We start from the raw sequence: 21315 nt of genomic DNA, 5'->3' as shown, positions 1-21315 counted from the left end.
TGTAATGTCAGGCTCTAGAATGGGGAAGAGGTCTAAGATGATCTTCCTCCTCCCTTCCCTTGGTTCACATCAAATCTGTTTTTCCCATTTTGTCTTACTGTAGCGTTGAAAGCAGGGGTGTTACAATTGATATTGAATCTGTCAGTCTTGGGTGGGGAAACTGGAGGCTTTAAGGTAATGTCTTCAAAGCCATCTTCAGCTTGTACTCTGTCCCATTTTCTTGGCTCTGGGCAGGCAGCCTGGGAGATGCAGAAGACTTGGTCATGAGGGAGAACATTCTGTCTTCACTGGACTTCTCTTCTTGCTCATTCTCTCTGTTTAACCTTGTTGTTGTTTTGCAGGAGCAGGAGGAGTGCAAGGGGGCGTGATTAATCATAACACCAGGTCCCAGACTTCAGCTCTGGATGGAGCCACCACGACGAGCACCAGCACCACCACTGCAGCAGCAGGAGGATCTGAAGTCACTGCTGCTCCAGGGACCCTCAGTCAGGGCAAATCGGTGGTTATCAGTACCATGGCAACTGCCTTGTCCACCAGGAATGGCAAGATTGGGACCACAACAGTGCAAACTTTGAATGGGAGTAACGTGGTGATGAACTCTCACCATACAGGAACTGCTGCTTTCTCTGGGACTCCTGTGACTGCTAACCCCGCTTCTGCACCTGCTGTTGCCCCTCTCGTTAACAATGGACCTGGATCTGTGGGGAAAGGAAATACTGTTAATGCTGTTTTGCCGTCAGCTTCCAACACTGTCATCCAGACTTCTTTCCTTAATACTGCTGTGTCCTCTGCATCTTCCTCCTCGCCCACAGTTATCTCCTCGCAGCCACCGCCGAGCATTGGAACTGGGGCGCCTACAGTAACGCTTGTGAGGCCACCGATTCACACAGCAGGACCCACAGTAGCTGCAGCTGGTGCAGCCACTCAAAATGGGAGCAATACTGTGATCAATTCAACTATCAGTGTGGGGAGTTTTCCTGCTGTTGCTACAGCCACTGTGGGATCTGGAGTTTCCCTCCAGACATCGCTTGTGAACAGCCAGTCTGGTTCCACTGTGCCAGCAGCTCCCGCCACACAGGTCATCAAATCTGAGTCTCCTAAAACTATAGTCCAGGCAGTATCCCAACAGCAGACGCTGGCTACTGCTGGCCAGCCCAGTACTACAGGGGGTAACATGATTATTGGGCAAACTATGCAAGCTGGGCTCTCCAATGTTGCTCCCAATCCTGGTGGGATACCTCCTGCAGCTCCTGGCACCCCCACAGGAATGGCTAAAGGCACTGCCAATACGGTGGCACAAAGTCTGCCAAGGACTCCAACAGCAACTACGAGTGGAATCAGAGCAACTTTGACTCCTACAGTTTTAGCACCTCGTTTGCCTCAGCCACCTCAGAATCCAACTAACATTCAGAATTTTCAGTTACCACCAGGTAAGTAAGAGGATTGAGGGGTCTTATTTTGGAAGTGTATTTCTTGCAGGAAGGAAGGTATCCAAATAAGATTTCTTGCTGTTTATTTGTGAATTGTGGAAAAGGCATTACACTTAACAATGAGAATCATCTGGTTTTGAGTAGTAGAATAGTAGCATCCCACTACTTCGCATATGATTTTTGGTGACCAAAAAGTCTTTTCAGCAGTAATAATTTGAAAATAATTCTGCCCGGTATCTTTGTTACAATGTGAGTGTAGATGAAGCCGCAAACTGCCAAAGCTTGACAATGAAATATTATCAAATGAAATGTTGTGATTTCACTTTCACGTAAGGCATTTTGACTTTTAATGCGGTGTTGTCAGTAGTTCGCATAACCTTCGCGTGCTGTTCAGTTCCCTCTCTGTCCCTGCGTGCCCCCAGTACCACAGAGCACTCATGAATAGAGAAGCAGCAGATACAACACAAGAAAACTACCTTCTTTTGCTTTAAATACCTTCAAAGTCTGACTTAAAAACTCACAGATTTGAAGCTTGTGATGATCATCTTAGTCACTGGAGTTCTGATACAAAAGGCAGTCTTCCTATGTCCTTACCTCACCCTGTTGTGTCTAGGGTTGCAGCTTTTGTAGTAGCTAGTCTCATGCTTAGTGCTGAGCATCTCTGGACAAGGAATCTAGTCCTGAACTCAGTGGGTGAGTAAAAAGCAGGATGAGAAGCACTTCCTTTCCGAGAACTGTTTTGTCCCTCCTTAAATATCCTAGATTTGGAGATTTAAGGTTATATATTTGCTGTTATTTTGAACTAGGCTTGTACTTGTATCCAGTTTCATTTTTAACTGAAAATACTTCTGTGAACCTACAGAGTTTCCCGTCTTTTTAATAATATATGGTAATAGCTGTATTCTTACTATTTACTGTTTTCAGGGCAGTATACAAAGAACAACTAATTAAATTTTACTACTTGTACCGAATGAAATCAGTGATGGTTGTGTATTATCTGTTTCAATTAGTCTTAGTAAAAATACATCTATTGTAACTCCCAACCGACCTTAAAGTAATGCACCTGTCACATAAGGTAGATGAGAAACCATACTGTGTTACTACGCACCGTCTTTTTTTGTGTAATATACTATTTATGGTATGTGATGCCATGTAGTTTGATGAAGTCTGTCAAACATTCTGCGTATCTAAGTTCAAACTGGCATAAATATTCCTCGTTTTTTTTGTATAGAAGATTATTCCCTATATGAGTAATTTGAATAACACGGGTTGCTAATTTAAAAAATAGCAGTAAAACTCAGACCTCAAAATCCCAGTGCTTAATTTGAAGCTTGTAAATTGATAGGCTGGAAAAGCCTTATTTATTTATTTATTTATTGCCACAGTATATCAAAGGATTTTTCAGGTTTACGGTCTATTGCCACGTGTACCTACATTTTCACTAATACTGCATTATAAACCTGAATATGGGAAAAAATACTACTGTTGAGTCCAGTGGGACTTTTTTCCCAGGTAGCTGGTGTTTTCAAACTGCCTTAGCATACTGAAATGTGTTACTCTTAGAAGCAGTGTTGCCAGTCCTTAAGCATAATTGGACCATAAATTGCTCCTTTGGAGGTCTCCATAGATCAAAGTAAAACAATATAGGTTCTAAACACTTGAGGTTTTTTATTAAGCACTTTTCTTGTCTGTCCTACACTTTAAAAATATTTATAACTTCAAAAGAATAGCATGACTCTTAAAATAAGCAAGTATACATGACTGAATACATAGAAATTGGAAATTGGGTTCTTGCGTGATGAGACAGACTTAATATTGGAAAGGATTTTTTTTTAGTGGAACAGATTATTTTTTTTTTAAATTGCTTTGGTTTACATTTTTATACCTTGTGAAAGTAGCCAACTTTGAAAATGTTTTGCATAAAGCATTTCTTACAGAACACTTAAGAACTGATGGATGTTGAGCTCTTACAAACATCTCACAGGTGCAAGGGCTAAGCACCTCTGAAAGTCTAGCCACATGCAACTGCTTTAATCTTTAGTAGAGTGCATATACATTCATAGTGAAAGGAGAATAGATGACTATGCTTTTGAAATTGTATTTCGAACTACAGCGTCATAGGCCAGATTTTTAAAGGCAGTTTGGTAGCGTGAAGCTGCAACTGCAATGCTCGTATGCTGCGCGTCTACCGTATGCATCAAATTTGCACACTCAAGTTAATGTTTTTAGAAGTTAGTAGTGTGTGCTAGTAAGAGTTTGTAAGACTTGGTGCATGAGATAGCTTGAGATTGTACACTGCATGTCTCGCTTTTTACACCAAGGTTTACAAACACTTAGAAAGAAAATTCTTATGGAAGGTTTGACCAATAAGCAGCACGTGTTTTATAGTTATTTTCTTACCCTGAATTACTGTTTCTAGCGCTCCAAAATACAGTTACAGTTTCACATGTATGGAAAGCAGAATATAAGATGTCAGTAAGTATTATTAACCTGGGACTTGAAAATTAGAAACCTTGAATGGTTTCGAATGTTCTCTTAAAAAGACCATGTGGAAAATAAGCTCAATCAACACTCTTTAAAATATATTACTTTTAGAATAATGCTTTGTATTGCATCAAGGCGATTGTGCAGCAAACATCGACCGACCAAATTACAGATCTTTGAAGAGCTAATGGGCCGTAGTTGTTGCGACCTTACTGGATTCTGGTATATTGCTTCTCAAAGAAATGACTGTTCAGAGCATCTGTGCATTAATAATGGTTTTCCACTACTGACATCTTTGAGGAAGAGGACTATTGCGCTTAGTCTTTTCTTCAGGAGCCTGTGTTTGGAACTTTGTGGTCCAGGTGGACAGATCTGGGTAACGAAGGTCCAAAAATATGCTTATTTATAGCTTCTTAGCAAAGACATGCAAATATTGTTAGATAATTTTCTAGGGGGCAGGAACACAAGTTTCTCTTTATACAATGCTACTTTAAAGATGCAACGTTTTTTGAAACTGACTGAAAATAAATTTTACGAAGTTCTTTGTTTCAGAGTACTTCAAAGCAATAATATGAAATGTGTTGCGTACAATACTATGGTAAGAGGTAGGAAAATTGGCGAGTTTGTTAAAGCGTTCAGTCAGTGTTCTGCTGTTACAGATGCTCAGAAAAGTGTAACTGAGATTATGCCCTAAGATTAATCTTCTGCAATGTAAGAGTTCGTAAAGTGTTTAGAGGTCATTGCTGACACGTGGTAGAATCATCTTGTAAAATGACAAAACTTGTGTACTTTAAAATCACTTTTCAAAATACTGTCTTCTCCAGCAATGCTCTAATACAATCTAAAGACCAGCGCCTATGAGTTTATGCTTACTTTAGCAGTATTGTCAACTTGAGGGTTCAAAGATGTGGTTTCTGTTCTTGCAGATGCTTATGTTGTTACTCTCTTCTGCTTTATTTTTATGTACAAGCATCTCATAATAAGCTTTTAAGATGCCTGCTTAAAGAAGGGAGCAGATTGGAAAGAGTGCTGTAGGTATACAGAAAGAACAATATAGAGCTGGTAGGTCTGAACAGTTTTCTCTACTTGCTCAGGTGAAACTGAAATCTAGAAACCTTCACTTCCCCCTGTCCCCCTCTTTTCTTTTCTTTTACCTTCGGAGTGAAATGTTAGTACTTACGAAAATTTCCTAGCTTGATCCTAAAGACTAACTTTCTAACTTATTTTTTTTCCTGAATAAATAAGATTCTGTGACGCTCAGTCCTGTTTGAAGATAGCAGATAGGATAGGTTGTCTTTATAGTTTATGTAATTTTTTTACTTCTGCAATCGTGACCAGTATTCTCATTAGCAGTAACGCAGTTGTGCAGCTGTAGTAGAACTGCTATCACAGATTTGTTTTGCTTTGTATCTAATAATAAGACTTCTTTATTACTTTCACAAAACTCACTTGAATCTACCAGTAGCTGATGATAGGGGATGAGACTAGACTTCTTCATCGCTTTCTTTCCGGAGGCGTCTCATTTGCCACTTCTGTGGTGACTACAGGATGGGCCATTTCCCGACTGTGAAACTGATGGGGCTCCTTTAAAAACTGAATGTTCCAGAGTTCTGAACAGTACTGACAGTTGGTTTAAACTTACTGTTGGTGCTTTCTAGAAGCAAAGGGTACTTGGAAGAACATTGGTGATATACATCTGTAGACCCTGGAGGATGGACTACATCTATTCGCATGTTCAAGGTTTTCTTCGCAGCCTCTAAGGCTGGAAACTTCACTTGGTGTTAAATGGAAGCTTAACTTTTGTAGAAACCAATGATTTTTAGCTTGTGTTAGCTATCCAAGAAGGATTCTAACTTAGGCCTTGGTTATAGTGGCTTTAGGATGGGAAAACTACCTGAACACGTACTTAATTTAAAGCATGGGTTCAGGTGCTTTTGACTTGAGCAGTCATACTTTTTGGAGCTGGAGTCACTGAAAAATAACGTCTGCAGGAGTAGTTCAGTTTTCTCCCGTAAGGAGCTGCGTTGCTAGGCTGTCTGGCAAAAGAGAGCGGGTAGAAAAAGGAGAAGGGTGGCAGGCTGAGAAGAATCGGACAATCTTTTCATTGTAAAACAATTTGTCTTACTTTTTCATACCGAATGCGGTGTTCTTTGGGTTACGTTGTACTTGAAACATGTACCCCAGAAGTGCCTAAAGTAACTAGGAATATAAATAGATGAGGAAATCTACAGACTTCCATAAGACAAGAAATACAGAAAGGAACAGAAGAAATACTATGAAGTAGTAGAATGTAGTTGTTTCTATTTCTCATTGACTAGCAAGCGAGTTCAAACATATCCTGATTATCGTTTCCCTGTATGTAGCATGTGCTGCCAGTATTATGCCTGTTAACTGTGTTGGCATGGCTGTATTTTGTTAAAAAATAATGTCTGTAATGCACAATGATAATAGGAGCTTCTTATAGTACTTATAGTATGTTTTACTTTCAAAGCATTTTACAAAATTTAATCCTTGCAACATGCCTGTGTGGTTGGTAAATAAAGTAGTATGAACTCTGCTTTAGAGCTGGGGGAAAGAGCAAGTTAGAGAAGTTCTGACTTGCTCAAGGCCATGAGGGAATCGATATTTTGCCAAGATTAGAGCTTGGGAGTCCTATACTTGGCACATAAAGTGGTATCTCTCTTTCTGTAAGATAACTGTGGATCTCTTCTGCAGAACTCTTCTGGGTGAGGGGTAGATTTTATGTCCAGGTCATGCATTGGCAAGAGGAACATTCTGCTTTATTTGAAATGTGCTACATCAGATCTGCCACATGTCGCCAGACTGAAAGTTGCGTTTGTTCTTACTGCAACTTTTGTAAGTGAGGAATCCTGCGTGCTTAGCTTTGTACCCCAAAGAACTTCAGACTCGGAGAGCTGTGCGATAGGATTTTTTTGGTTTTGTTAAAATCAGTGTCGTGACGCAAACCAATGCTTTGTTTTGCACATCTGATAAGGGTGTCTCTTTAAGTGATGGGATCTAATGGGACTATAATTGTGATTCCATTAAGCTATGAAGGCTATTAACTTTGACGACATATTGTTCAGTTCTGCTATGGAAAATACTGTTGTTCCCAACAGCCTTTGGAAGAGCATGTATTGGTTTGTTTCATATACCTATCTACGCTTCAAATTCTGGTCTTTCTGTTTTGTTTTTTTTTTTTGGGGGGGGGGGGTATCACTAGGCTTATGATCAAGGTTGTTGGTCAATGACCAGAAGTGAATGATTTATTTCTTTTGAGCCATTTTGCACCCTGCTACTCCAGGAGTTACATGGTGTTTCTATGTTCAGTGAGCTAAACGAGTTTCCATCTCTGGAAATCTATGTGGGTTACTTCTAAAATGCGCTGTCTTGGTTTGAGGACCACAAATTTGGATGCTGCCCAGGACTTGAATCACTTACTAAAGGGGATGCTGCAGCAAAGTTAACAATCTGAGATGAAAATGCAACAGTTTTGAGCACTGATAAGACACAAATTAGTACGTATCTCAAACTTCCTTCAAATGAAATGTTTTGGTGTATGAAAACTCTTACTATTGTTTGTCTTCTCTGTTTTGGGAAATGATATGTAAACAGAATCCTAAAAAAAAAAATGTATGAAGTAGTTCAGGAATGCAGTTGAAAATACTGATATTAGCCTAAGTGGGTTTTAGCAAAGAGAAGAGATTGGCTTGTGGAAAGCTTGTTTTCTAGCTTTCTGTTCCCATAAAAAACTCTGTGATCAAATACTAAGAGTCTGCTTGGTAGGAACTAGACATTGAAGTCACTTAAGAACGCAACATGTTAAACACTTTTTTGTTACTGTATGCAGTTTTTGTCAGAAATACTTGAAATCAGCATTTTTACCTGAAAATAACTACTTGTCAGGATTGTTCTCTGCGTTGAAACTTTATAAATGTTTATAACTCCATTTATCTGCCTGAATCTGCTCCTTGAATTTGATGCCATTGCTTGATGTTAAAAAGAAGGCTTTTGCCAGTTGGAAGACAGTAAGCGTTAGCAAGTTTAACTTTTTTATGTTAAGTAAAGTATTTCTTGTGAAAGAAGATTTGAAGAGGTAGTGGCATGAAAAAAATAATTTTGAAAATTGTTTCTCACAACTGAAGACAATGATAGAAAGGAATTTTCAGTCTTACTTAATAGGCAGTTATTTCAGTTGTATTATGAACTGTAAAGCTGTATGTGAAGGAAGGCCAAACTGTCGAGAGAGTATGTGGCACTCACAGGTTACACAGGGCTTTTTCTGCGCATGGCCACAGGGGTGTTCCTGTGTACAAATAGTCGTGTGATCCGTGAACGTTGCCGACGTTTCCCTGGTGCGTTTCTGGGCCTGAACCCTCAGTACGTCCCTATCCCTCTGACAGGTTGCACACAGTTGTTTTACAGAGACAGTGGCTGTGGGGATCTTCAGGCTTTGGTTTTGTGTTTTTATGAGTTGTTAATGCATTAACTTGAATTTGTTTTTAAACTAATTAAGGTCTTGCCTAAATGCAAGAAGCTGTAGTGTATTTATACTGATGCAGGTTTCCTGAAAGTTGTAAAACCTTTCTTGTCTGGATACAGTTTTTACTGAATCAGCCCTCTTGCATACTGCTTCCTCGTAAGAGAAGGAAAATAGCTTATACAATAAGTATCTTGTACAATGATATGGTTGTGTCCACAATGGAGATAGTACCGCTAAATTATTGTGACGAAATGGTCCCATTTCCATCTCAAATGTTGAGAGAAATGTAAAAACTGTACGCGGACCAGGCTGTAATTAAACAGGTGTAAAGACTGTGTGATCACTCATATTTCAAATTAGATGAGGCTTTTTTTTCATTGAGACCATGGACATAGGAATAGAGTAAAATTTTTTTTTTTTTTTAACCTTTTAGGACAGTTTTATCTCAGTTTAATCTGGAGACTTTTACCCTGGTTCTATTCTGTGGTAATTTCCTTCCAGAAATGCTGGTTGTCTTCTGGATGTACGGAAGGAACTGAGAGACAAGTTTTTACCGCAAAGCCTCCTCTCTTGGAGTAATTTTCTTCAGGTGTCTTTAGCATAATATTTTATGTGAACTGAAATAATTGTCCTTGAGGCCTTATTTATGCCTTTATGTACGGGGTTTTTAAATATAGAGTATTTTTTGGTGAGAACAAAACCTTGATCATCATCACTATATAATGGTATAGATTATCAATAATCAAGAAAGAGGTGATAATCGTAAGGAATTAATACAGCTGTGTCCTGTTTCTGCAGTGGGATCTGTATAGGCAGAGTTCAGCACCTCAGTAGAGACGTCTTAAGGCATTGTGCAAACGTAGATAATCTTTGGCGCTGTAACTGTCAGGCTAGAAATAACATTTTAAAAAGATGAGTTTCTATACTTGTATTACCAGTGATCAGAAAGTTACACTTTGGACATAAAAGGCTGATTCTCAGCAAAGTGCATAAATAGGTTATAAATCCTTTTACCCAAGGACGGTCCTTTTACTGTGTATTTGTACAGGATTTAGTGCAAGGTTCGGCTCAGTTGCCAAGCTCTCTTTTGTGGGATTTGGAAAAGTAGAATGATAAAAATTGGGTAACTTCTTGTCAGTGTAGAACTCTGTTTATAAATTAGAACTGTAGATTATAGACACCATGCATCTTTTAATTTTGATGCTTTTTTACTTAAAATGCATTACTAAAATATTTTTTTCAGTAACACACTGTAACCCGTACCTAGACAACTAGTAACATAGAACTTGCATCAGTATGTGATATTATTCTACATGGCTAGCATGGCTGTTCTAAGGTTTGTATTGAACCAAGTATGTATCTCTAGTAAAAATGGTCTAACTTATCATTATGACTTGATTAATATACGCTTCTGAGTAGTTGCACTGTTAAAAGCCATCACAGTACTGTTGTACAGAATAAAGCACATGCTGGACAGATTGTACAGACACCCAGTATAGATTCGGTTGAAAAATGTGTGCTCTAGATATCAGAATATAAACAAAAACTATGGAATGAGGTGTGGTGCCATGCTCTAGTCATTCTTAAATGGTTTGAGGGGGCAGGAAGGCTGTACTAAGCTGTCTTCACACCTTCCTTCAGTTTATTAATCAAATATTTCTGTAAGGGAGGGTTAGATTCAGTGCCTCTCTCAGAATGTAGTAACATCAGGTGCATCCAGCGTAAGCGGTGGTGTGGCAGGTGGGACCAGTTGTACTCACATGAGTCAGAAGTACCAACTCCAAGGAGCAGCACTGAGGAATTGCAGCACCTGTGGCAAAAGAGTCAACGAAGGTGGCCAGAAGACTGTTTGCTGAGGGAGCAGTGGAGGAGGTCAGAAGAAGGGATCTGGAGTAGGAAGGCTGAGAGTGGCTAAACTGTGCAGAAGTTTATAGAAAAACATGAGGAGCTGTTAGTTTTTAACAAACATATGTGCTGTAATGTTTGCAGTAGTATCGAAGGTGGATTGGAAGAAGAGGCAAGTGTTCATGCCATGAACTTCAACCTCTTATTTCCTTTCATTCTTCCTTTTTTCCAATGTATCATTTGGTTTTCTTTCCTTTCCTCTCCTGCATGGGGGAGGGGGGGAGAAGGCACTAATTATTTATAAGTGTTAGTCATACCCAGTTATTAAGCTTAGTCATTACCCAGGACTGTGCATTTGATGGTTAGTAAAATAAAACGAGACTTGTTTTTGTTTAAAAGCTTTCTGAATTCAAGCTTACAGGTGTGAAAATACTTTTAATTCTGCGTTCAGACTAACTGAAAAAGCAGTGCTATTGAATAAATGTTACCATCAGCCAAGTGACATGTAATATCATGTCCGTGTTGATAGTTTGTATTTGAACTCGCAGGCATAGCGTTCGGCATATTCTCAAAGCAGAATAACTTTTGTATCGGCAGTGAGAGAGTCCTAAAATCGCAGGCTGTTTGTGCAGAGGAGGATTTGAAGGGAACGTTTCCACTGAGGCTGCCCTGGCTGCTGTCAGTCGGTGGAATTGTCTAATGCCGGGGCTCCACAGCTCTGGGTGAAAAGGCGGCATCAGCGAAGGGTTTTGTCACTGCTAAAGTTACAAAAGGTGTATACCTAGAGTAGGGCATTCACAGTGGGGCCAAATGAAAGAAGTGCGGTTTTTTTATGGGTTTTCATGTACTTAGTTGTTTTAGTGTGTTGCTTTTTAAAGGAAGATAACGTGGATTTAATGCATTACTCCTCATTAAGTATTTGTGTGCAGACTGGTAAATGCAAAGTAGCTTGCCCGTTCCCAGTTCATCAGGTGCTTGAACAGCACTACTGTTGATGTGCCTTGGTATAGACAAACTGATCGCCAGAAATTAAGACTAGTTGAGTTTTAAGATCTCCTCTTTAGCATAACAGATCAAAAGAATTAGTGACACACTATTTTGTGTCTTCCTTTCTCAAAAACAAATCCAATTTTGGTATAACTGCATGGTTGTTTGATGTTAAGTATATTGAAATTAATGGCAGAGCTAAATCTGAATCACTTTGAGATCAATAATTAAAGTAATTGGTTTAGCTCTTGATAGTGTTTTTCTTAGTTCTTTCTGCATCAGACTAAAGACAGATTTGTGTGATGATTGGGTTGCAGTTTGACAGGGTGCTCTGGTGTTTTGGCTTTGTATGCTTGACTAGAAAGGAATGTTAGCACACTTTCAAGGAATATAGCTTTCCAGAAAAGTCAAAATAGTTTCAAATCACATTATTGTTGAAGTGTTTGTCAATTGTTGCTATATAATATGACATATTTCCCTGAACACTTCTCACACACCTTTTCAACTGACCAGGTAAGATTTTTTCCATATGGGATCACTGTTAAATACAGTGGCTTTTTGGCACTCCAGCATGACATTATTCCTTTAATTATATTCTTAAAAGACTTGTGAATCAATACTTTACAAGTGATTCACTTCACTTTTTAGATGGTGCAGTTGAGTTCTGTAGTTTGAAACTGAATTCTTGCATAGTAAGAGTAAGCAAAAGCTTTTACTATGAAGTTGAGTCTCTTTTTGTCTTTTGACTCTTTAGTAAGAAAAAACAAAAGCAGTTTTTCATAATGTGAACTTGTGTACTTGGTATGTACAAAATACATTTTCTGTGCACTGCAGTCAGGATTCTTGGTGGTTTTTGAGAATGTATCTTTCATCTGTGTTCGCAATAATCGTAAATCAGCAGTTCAAGAATTAGTGTTTCACAGACCATAACCATTAGTTATGATCTGTGATATGTGTGTGCAGATTGGGCACGTGGGGAGAGTGATGATAGGCAAATGGAGTGCTGTAGTAAACTAATGCTGTACCAAAACTTCAGGCATTGTATCTTGGTAAAATTTGACTTTATTCCAGAGTGACATGAGTTGAGAAGCGAAAGGAATGCTGTGCTTTTGTAGCTGTGTAGGAAGTTCTTGTCCAAAACCCTGTGCCATGTCAGTCTTCACTATGGTGTGAAGTTTAGTGCCTGTCAGGAGAGACTCCAAGTGTTCTGTATTAGAGGTGTTCTGAAGCACCACCAATAGTCATGTTTTTTCATGCCAAGTCGTAGCTCACCTCAAGCACAGCAGGTGCTGAATGTTTGACAGACACCTTTAAGATGTGTTTGGCATAGTGTGCATTGTGTGCTCTCAATACAATTCTGTGCAAAACCTCAGCGTTCGTTGCTTTAGGGTGCCCATGACTGAAACAAGACATGAGGGAATCTGGTACAACATCTCGGGTTGCTCCAGCGTGCTGGACAGCTCTATCACCGCCTGGCAGTTTTATGGCCTGTAGACTTGCAACTCAGCAGGGAACGTATCTGCTACTAACTGATGTTTGTACAGGCTGACCTCATCCGTGCCAGTGCAGCGCAAGCACTTCTGGAGCAAGTCACAGATAGTGGTGGGTTCATTTTCAGCTCGCTGGTTTGCAGGAGCTGATACCTGTACTACATAGACTTCTCCGTGAGCACTATGGTTATCCTCGTGGAGCTAAGACACCTTTATAGAAGTCACAAACCAACCTCATTTGTTCATGGAACTCAAGAGCCTGGATGGCTGACAGTGTCAAAGACTTTGGCAAGAAAGTTCAAGTAAAAGTTTTGTCTGGATTTGTTGTGCAGGACAGATCACCTGAGGTTCTAAGCACCTAAACTGAGACAGTGCATCTAATGTGGTGGTGCACGCCTCTCATCAGGTACAAAATAATGTGTCTTCAATAACATCTAGTCCACAGCTGTGTTGTCATTTAAAGTTCTGTGCTATTCATCTCCATTTGTAATCACTGTTTCTCATGAGTTGGTGTGTAGATTGTCCTTCGTGAGCTGCTACATGTCTGCTGGTTTATTACAGATGCTCTTCTTTGATGTATGTAAATAATTATAAATCTGCTAAAAATTGTCTTGTGTTAGAGAAGATCCCCTTAATTACCCAGATTTTCATGGAGCTGCAGTGGACTAGTAGGCTTTAATAGGTTCTTCCCTCTTTTCCTGGCCTTTCATTCCTGTAGAGTGAGAACTTTTCCAGGCAGGTCTGTTATCATAAGAAGAGGAATGGTGGATCGTTGGACAGCGTTGATGTTGGTACCAGGTTATCATTTCCTTTTCTGCAATAAGTGACCCTATCATGTATACCACTTTTGCTGAAAGTTCTTCCTGTAGTTTGTATAGGCAGCTATCTTTTTCTCCAGCTGTCTCTCCAGTATTCTTCTAGCTTTTCTGTATTGGGAAAATCTTAGAAACTTTGTCCTTTTATAAAGGTTTTGTCATTCCAGGGTCTCTGTGTAGCTCGATCCAATCATCTACAGAGCATTGACTCATCCCCTTTGCTTTATATGGTTTTTGTGGTGTGTATGATATCAACTTGCATAACCTTGCAGACACTTGCTTTCCTCTTGGTTGCAACAGAATCTCTTCTGACAATACAGAAGGAATACTATTATAAAGCTTTCTTCTGCTAATATGGCACAGCCCACTTATGATTACTGGCAGATTTTTTTGCCACGTCAAATGTTTGCAGCATCTTGCCACAAATGAGTACGTGCTTGAGAGCTTAAGGCACAAACTGCTTTGACGTTAAGATAACCTCTTAGTGAACTAAGTTGGGATTTGAAGATTTCTCAGATGTCAGTGGACTTTATGATCAATAACCCTCTTTTCTAGAGGTGTTTGTGAGGACTGTCATTTCCTACACCAGAAGCATCAATCCTCTAGTTATTCTTTCGGGCTTGGGCAGTCTTTCTGAACAGCAGCATATGTGTGTAATGAAGGTGATTCTGTGCTGCCTAACACTTCTCCCTGACCCTAACTGTTTTTTCTCTGGAAATAAAGTTCAGTTAGTTTTTACTTTAAGAGGAAGATTTCCTTAGGAGACTGGAAAGGGGTATTCTCCATGCAATTTCAAGATCATGCATCCATTAATTCTTCCGTCATGTCTCAGCTACTAAAAAAAAGAACTTATTAAAAGTCTAGGTTCCTTAGTAATGGTTCTTCTGAATTGATCTGGATTAGACCATGAGCTACGTTATGGATAATGAACAAAATCTGTAAGCTTGAACCTATCTGTTCTTCTGTTCAGTATCTGCCTCGGAGAGATGTTGTCACTTGTGATCTGGTAGGATGCTTTCTAGGTTTTATATTTCACAGATAGGCAAGACTTTCATTCTTGCACGCTGGTATTCCCAGTGACAAGCATGGGCATACCTTTTTATGGTCCTCATGTTGGGTGCTTGCTAAGTGTAGATAAAGTCTTTCAATGTGTCACCTACTGTATGAATCGAGTGCCCGAGAAGTGGAGCATTTATTCTGGGAGAGGGTGACACCTAGATGTGTTGCTGTTTGAGTGGCTGCCTGCTAGGTATGGTTGTCAGAGGTGACAATCTGCTGGGCTGTGTATCTCCTCCGAACAGTAATCTGAAGATGCCTGCTATATCTGCAGAAAGGTTTAACTCTGTCATTGGGAAGTCCAGCTCCTGTAAATATTATTAATCTTGGTTTACCAGCGAAAACTGGTAACAAGACAGAAAACTGTTTTGGTTTGGGTTTTTTGGATATAGAGGTTCTCTAGCAAGAAAGCTCTATGTCTCAGGAGTTACACAGGTAATCAGAGTGGTCTGCAAAGGCTGCAAAATATTTTTTTATTCTTCCTTTATTATTCTGATAATTTTTTTTTCTTTAGTCTTTGCTAAGCCAAGCCATGTTTCAAAGAAAGAAGGAAGAGGAAGGCATTAGAAAAAAGCCTGGTTTGTGTTTTTGTGACATGTCATATGGCCAGAGCTCTTCACTTGTTCTTCCAGTGCATGATTTTACAAGTTTTATTAATTAAAAAAAAAAAAACAAACAAAACCAAAAACAAAACCCAAAAGAAACACAAAACAAAAACCAACAAACCCAAAACACAACACTTTGTAAATGGAAATGCCATTAGCAAATGGAAATATAAATAGTAAGAGGCAAAGATGACACAGTGTAGAATCAGGCAGCTACCTCATATAATAATGAACTTTTCCATCCAAACACTCTTGAAAACAGGAGGGATCTGGGAAGGTCTCCACAACAAGAGCACATGAGAGGACCGTTGTACTAGCCAGGAGCACAAGTCTTTTCAGCATAAGGAGCAATCCAACTCAATTTTGTTAATCCTTCATTTGGAGCTATGATGACTTGTTTAATTCAAACTAAAATATGAGCCTCTTTCAGGATTCTCTTAAGCCTCCAACTTCTAACAAAAATGGTAATTAATTTTAATTTTAATTAGTTTTTTAATGAGAGACTTGGAAAGATGCTTGTATGTTTGCATTTTTAATAGTGAATATGATTTTAGAGTACACGTGATCAGACTTTCTAGGAAAAAGAAGTCAGAGATATATTTAAAATGGCCAAGTTTTATTGTCACCTTTTTCTAATTGAACATTTTCAGTGATCTTTATTACCTGTTTGGTCTCAAATAGCAGTTCATCCATTTGTGGAACAAAAACCTAGATGGTAAACTTGAAACAGGAAGATTTTTCATCCTTACTTTAAATATGTTGCTGGATTTAATTAGAGAAGAGAGATACCTTGGTACAATTCTAGCTGTCTTCTAGTACCTGGTAGTCATTTCTGATCTGGTTCATACAGCATTTGCACCCTTATGCATTGGAGTTTGAGGTTATGATACTTACGTGTATTTTAAATATTTAAAATATAAGGTTTGGAACATAAGAGAAATAAATGTGGGGGTTTTTTTTGTTTTCTTTTGTTTTTTTTCTCCACGTGTGGCTGTCAGCCCCTCCTTTTTTCCGTTGCAATGAATGAATCAACTGAGAGATGGTTAATGTATGTATGGAGAGAGGGGGCTGTTATAGTCCTACATTGACTTTGTTTAGACGCGGGAAATAAATGGGACTTTCTTTTTAATTCTTAATCAAGTTAGCTCCAATGAGCTTTCTGAACTTCACTGAAAATCCACTTAATGCCAGCTTGGGTATAGTTTTGGGTTAGTGAGTTTCTTTTTTAGCTAATTGGGTTGGAAAAGAGTCTGTAGTTGGGCTGGGGAGAGGAGCTGAGAGAGCAGCTCCATCTCCCTTTTTAAAGAATTCTCAACAAGGCTGGAGAGGTGTTAAGTGTTCAGTCAAAAATTACTTGCCCGCACACTGTATTACTGGTGAATTTCTGCACAGAAATTTCAATACCAAAGTTTATCATGATCTGAATTTTTGCACCTTTTCTGAAATCACCCATCTACTAACAAGATGCAATTTCAAGCAGGTAAAATGTCTTACATCATCATACCATGATTAAAGTTTCTGCAAGACTAGTCTGATGTTTGTAATTGTCTTGATGTTTGTGTATAGCCCATTAAGTGTGCACAGCAATTTATTGATCAGTGGTAGACGCTAACTTAAAGACATGTTAGAAATTGTATACATTGAAAATAACTGTGTATCAAATAGAGTGCAGTATAAAAGAACTGTTTAAATAGGGACAGATATGAATGTAGCTTTGTATGAAGTACTTTTTTATTATGACTTCAATACTTGAGGGAAGGTTCAGACTTCCCATAGTTAGAAACCTAGCAGGATAGTGCTTAGAGTCAGGGTTTGAATTACAAATGATTGTTTTGTCTGTCTGCTGCCAAAAATTGAACTTTCTTGATATGTTTTCTAAAGCTCACATTAATCTGCTTTTCAACTGTCTGTTTCAGCAGTTGTGCTATGTTAATGTGTAGGCATGTTCTAATTTTGCATGTAGCTCAGGGAGAATATTTCATTGTTCAGACATTGCGCTTGCTCTTCAGGGGCAGTCAACCTTCATTTTGTGGTTATCTCCCTTCCTTCCTCTCTTTTCTCATTCATGTTTTGGGGAGCAAAACAAGGAGTGGACACTACTGGTGTCCTGAGGGGTGGTTGTGCTGTTGCAGGACACTAATGTGTAGTGCAGACCCATTTTTGAGCCTGATGTCTGTATTGAGCTGGAGACTGGAACAGGGAGCGTAGAGCTGTGTGCCAGTGCCTGATGCTATGAAGGTTCTCGTATGCAGGTGAGCTGCTTTGGGTTGGCACTTTCAAATAACTTTGGTCACTTTTGCACCAAGAGAGAAGTTTAAAAAAAACAAACACCCACCTCCCTCCCCAAACCCAACACTAGAGTTAGTATCTCTTATGTTGCTTCTGGAAGGAAATTTGGATGGTACATTAGCCCTAGAATATCCTAGGGAACCCCAAAAATGGTGAATTTTAGGAAAAAAGTTTCTTAGGGGATGTCAGTATAATTCTGTGACATTTAAGGGCTTCCGAAAGCACAGGCATATATAGTTGCATTGGGTCTTTTCAATTGCTAGAAACTAAATGGTAATCAACAAGCCTTAATATTTGATGTTGACTTGAAAATAGCTCTTCTAATCAACTCCCACTGTACTGATGTTTTCAGTTATAATAATATTGAAGATTTCCACTGATTCAGTGTTTAGCTTCTTCAGCTGATTATTATGAGGGATGACAAAAATGGGCAACGCGAGTTCATTTCCCAAGATTTCATCTTTGCATGTTGCCACGTTCTGTTGGTGCACGAATGAGCTTGATGTAGTACCAGGTCACTCTCTAGTCTTTAAAATATTGAATTTCTCCGTTTTTTTTGTCAGTAGCCCTCTCCGCGTAGCGTGAGGCTGATGGTGAGAAAATAATGATGGTTCTAATGAGCAGCTGACAGGATCAAGCTCTGTATTCACTACTGAAGTCTTTTAATTTCTTGTAAGCTGTGGTGGTGTATGGTTTTGCTGTTTTAATGAAAATGCCTTCTCTCTACACAAGTTACAGGAGAAAAGACCTTTCTTTTTGGGATGGCTTGGAAAATGTTTTTTTTGGACTTGACACCGAAACTAAGAGTATTTATTTCTACAGTCTGCAAGCTTATAAATAAGCTTTCCCCCTCCCCCTTTCCTACAGAAAAACAGTTTGAGAATATTTGTTTCTAGATATAACTCTTGTCCATAGCACATTGCGGTCCCACCTTAACACTTCTAAATAAGTCGCAATGGAAGGTCACCTTTTTGATGTAAACTAGTTTAACGTCTGTGTGACTCTGCTTCATTAAAAGAGAGTTAATGTTGAGAATTTAAGGAAAAATTAGGGACAAGTCAACTAATATAATCTGTTTTTCATTTGAAATAATTTTTGTAGAAATCAGTATATGGATTTTTGCAGTTTAACACTGATTTTCAAACAGTCCAAGAAAACTGTTTAAGGCGTGTCTGTAAACATTTCAGCACTTCATCCGAATAGAAAAGCAAATAAAAGCTTGAGGCTTTTAAAGTAGTCACGCTCTGAGATGGCATAGACCAGATCTCCAGATATTGTTGGGGAGCGTGCGTAGGCTGCTTATTCACTGAATAGCACTTAAGAAAAACTTTGATTTCCGTAGTGCCTCTTGATTTTCATGGTGAATTTTCCTCCTGTAGTTTGTTGCTCAGAAAGGCTAACTAATTTTGAGCGCCCAGTTTGTTTCTTTAGGTGGCTTTTTCAGAGCTGATGAGGTCCTGAGGCTCTCGTGGACTGACTGAGGCGTGCTGAATGAATGAGCTCTTGAAAAACAGTTCATGTTGTCCAGATCCTGTTTGTGCCTTCAAGAAAGAGAGACTATCGTCTGAAAATCTGCCTGTTAAAATCTGGTTCCCTATAGCTACCCAGTGGGGTTAAGTGTATTGATCTGAGTGACTGAGCAGGGAATGACTGCCTTATTTCCCTCTCCATTTTATTTTTCTTTTGGGGTGTAACATGGCACAATGCAGTCTGTTGCAGTTACACATGAGAGAGATTATGATTTTATAGCCACTTTCATTGCTAAATTTGTTATGGGAAATTAATTTAGAACTTAGACAATTGTGTTCCTGTTGATGGTGAAGCCGATGTTTGATTCTATCCACACCCCCCACACCCCCCCCCCCCCCCCCCCGAAAAACTAACAAGAATCTTGCCTAATGGCAAGATTTTGTTTTATTTGCAGTGTTTTGTAAAACAAATTTCTTAGTAAAGAGCAGGTAAGATTTTTAAATGATTGCTAATTTTAACCTCTAGTCACATGGAGTTTTTTGGTTGGGGCAAATACGACTCATTGTGTGTTCTGATGCACACCATACTGAGCGTTTTGATAGAGAAAGAGTATTTCTGTAATTAAGGTATTCTGTACAAGATGTGATAACGGAGCTGGGTATTTTGCTTTTATTCTAAACCACTTTTGTTAGCTGTGTAGTCCTTCAACAGTACATTAGTCCATGTGTATCCAACTTAGATTAAAAACCTGGGAAAAAAAATGTTCTTTCGTATTTGAAAAGGATGTAGGTTTTCTTGACCGCTTTATTTTTTTAACAGGCATGGTCCTTGTGCGTAGTGAGAATGGGCAGTTGCTGATGATCCCTCAACAAGCCTTGGCGCAGATGCAAGCACAGGCACATGCCCAGTCTCAGCCTCAAAATACTATGACTCCTCGTCCTGCTACACCTACCAGTGCTCCTCCAGTCCAGATATCGACAGTGCAGGTTAGTTCAGTAATTCGTAGTGTTAAAAACTGTAAGATGATTTTTTTTTCCTGTGAAGAAAACACCAGAAAATCAGGTATGATGTTAGTGATTTGAAGAAACCATTGATCAACCTGGTGCTATACAGGCTTCTCCCTATGGCATAGGCATTGCGTTTTGTTCCTAATTCTGTTACAGTTTGGCTGTTACTCATTAAAAATATTTTTACCTAGCTGAATGGCATTAAGTTTAAAACTGTTTGCTATAAAGAAGACCATTCAAGACCATATATGGTTAACGTGTAGAACTCTTTTCCCCAAGGAATCATTATTCTTTATAAGACTAAAAGGAAAAAAGTGGGTATGGGTATATGTATACTGAGATCATTAAGTTAAGACTAAAAATCCTTGTCACAGTTTTATAGTGGTCCAGATACGTTCTTTTGTATCTATAATAATGGCAACTATCTAGAGATAAAACACTAGGTAAGTCGATTATATTTAAATATAGGATCTAATGTGTTTGGTTTTTTCCTCTTCCCCAGGCTCCAGGAACGCCTATTATTGCACGACAGGTGACACCAACTACTATTATCAAGCAAGTGTCTCAGGCTCAAACAACAGTGCAACCCACAACAACGCTACAGCGTCCTCCTGTTGTGCAAGTGAGTTTGTAGAAAAGTAATGTATACATGAGATGCATCAGTTCCGATTAGCTGAAAACCTGCTTGAGACTGCCAGAAATACAGGAAATATAATTGCTAAGTGCATGGAAGAAATATATTTTGGATTATCCTTTCTAAAACATTTGCAAATCTCAAATTGCTTTATATTTTGGATGTATATGTATAATTTTTATAAGCATATTATTGTTTCATATTATACCTATATGCATATATATTTAAAGGTATCCTGTTACTAGTTTGTATAATGACAGAACTGACTAAAATAAAATGCATTTATGCTTTCTGCCTCAAGAAAATGACACCAATTCCCTTTGGATTTGGAGCTGTGATGTTATTCCTGTGATGGATCTGTAGTCCTCTGAATTCTGCAGCAAAATTTAGAGTTACAAAAAAAGACTGCACTGGTAGCCTTTTCTTCCACAAGCCTTCTCCCTCTTACATGAGTCTCTGCTTTGGTCTATGTACTTAGGGAGATTCTGATAACTCAAGGATAAATCATAGTGTCTTAGTTTGTGGGCTCTCTTCTAATAGCCGGGCCTGTATTAATAATAGGCTTTCTTGTGGATTTTTTTTTTTTTTCCCCGAGGGGTGGTGGGGTGAGTTTAAAACACAGTGCAAAAGTGTGAATTCTCCACATGACTTCCAGGCAACAGTGATACAGTATGATTGCTGTCTCCTAATCTGTTTCATTGTGCTCTCTTCATCCTTTGA

At 38.9% G+C, this 21315-nt stretch overlaps 1 protein-coding gene across 1 annotated transcript in view; it reads left to right on the top strand.

Annotated features, from left to right (window-relative positions):
* TAF4 (TATA-box binding protein associated factor 4) overlaps nt 1–21315 on the top strand; it is a 40354-nt gene that overhangs the window by 1957 nt on the left and 17082 nt on the right. Inside the window, exons 2-4 of the mRNA XM_009461581.2 lie at nt 342–1430; nt 19774–19940; nt 20464–20583. Of these exons, the coding sequence (XP_009459856.2) occupies nt 342–1430; nt 19774–19940; nt 20464–20583 (1376 nt within the window). The remainder of the gene's footprint in view (nt 1–341; nt 1431–19773; nt 19941–20463; nt 20584–21315) is intronic.

This window comes from Nipponia nippon, unplaced genomic scaffold (genome assembly GCF_047370975.1).
Source record: "Nipponia nippon isolate SJK-2023a ecotype South Korea unplaced genomic scaffold, ASM4737097v1 scaffold_13, whole genome shotgun sequence".
Classification (NCBI taxonomy): domain Eukaryota; kingdom Metazoa; phylum Chordata; class Aves; order Pelecaniformes; family Threskiornithidae; genus Nipponia; species Nipponia nippon.
Note: the sequence above shows the minus strand (reverse complement) of the source record. Positions and strands in the feature narration are given on the sequence as shown.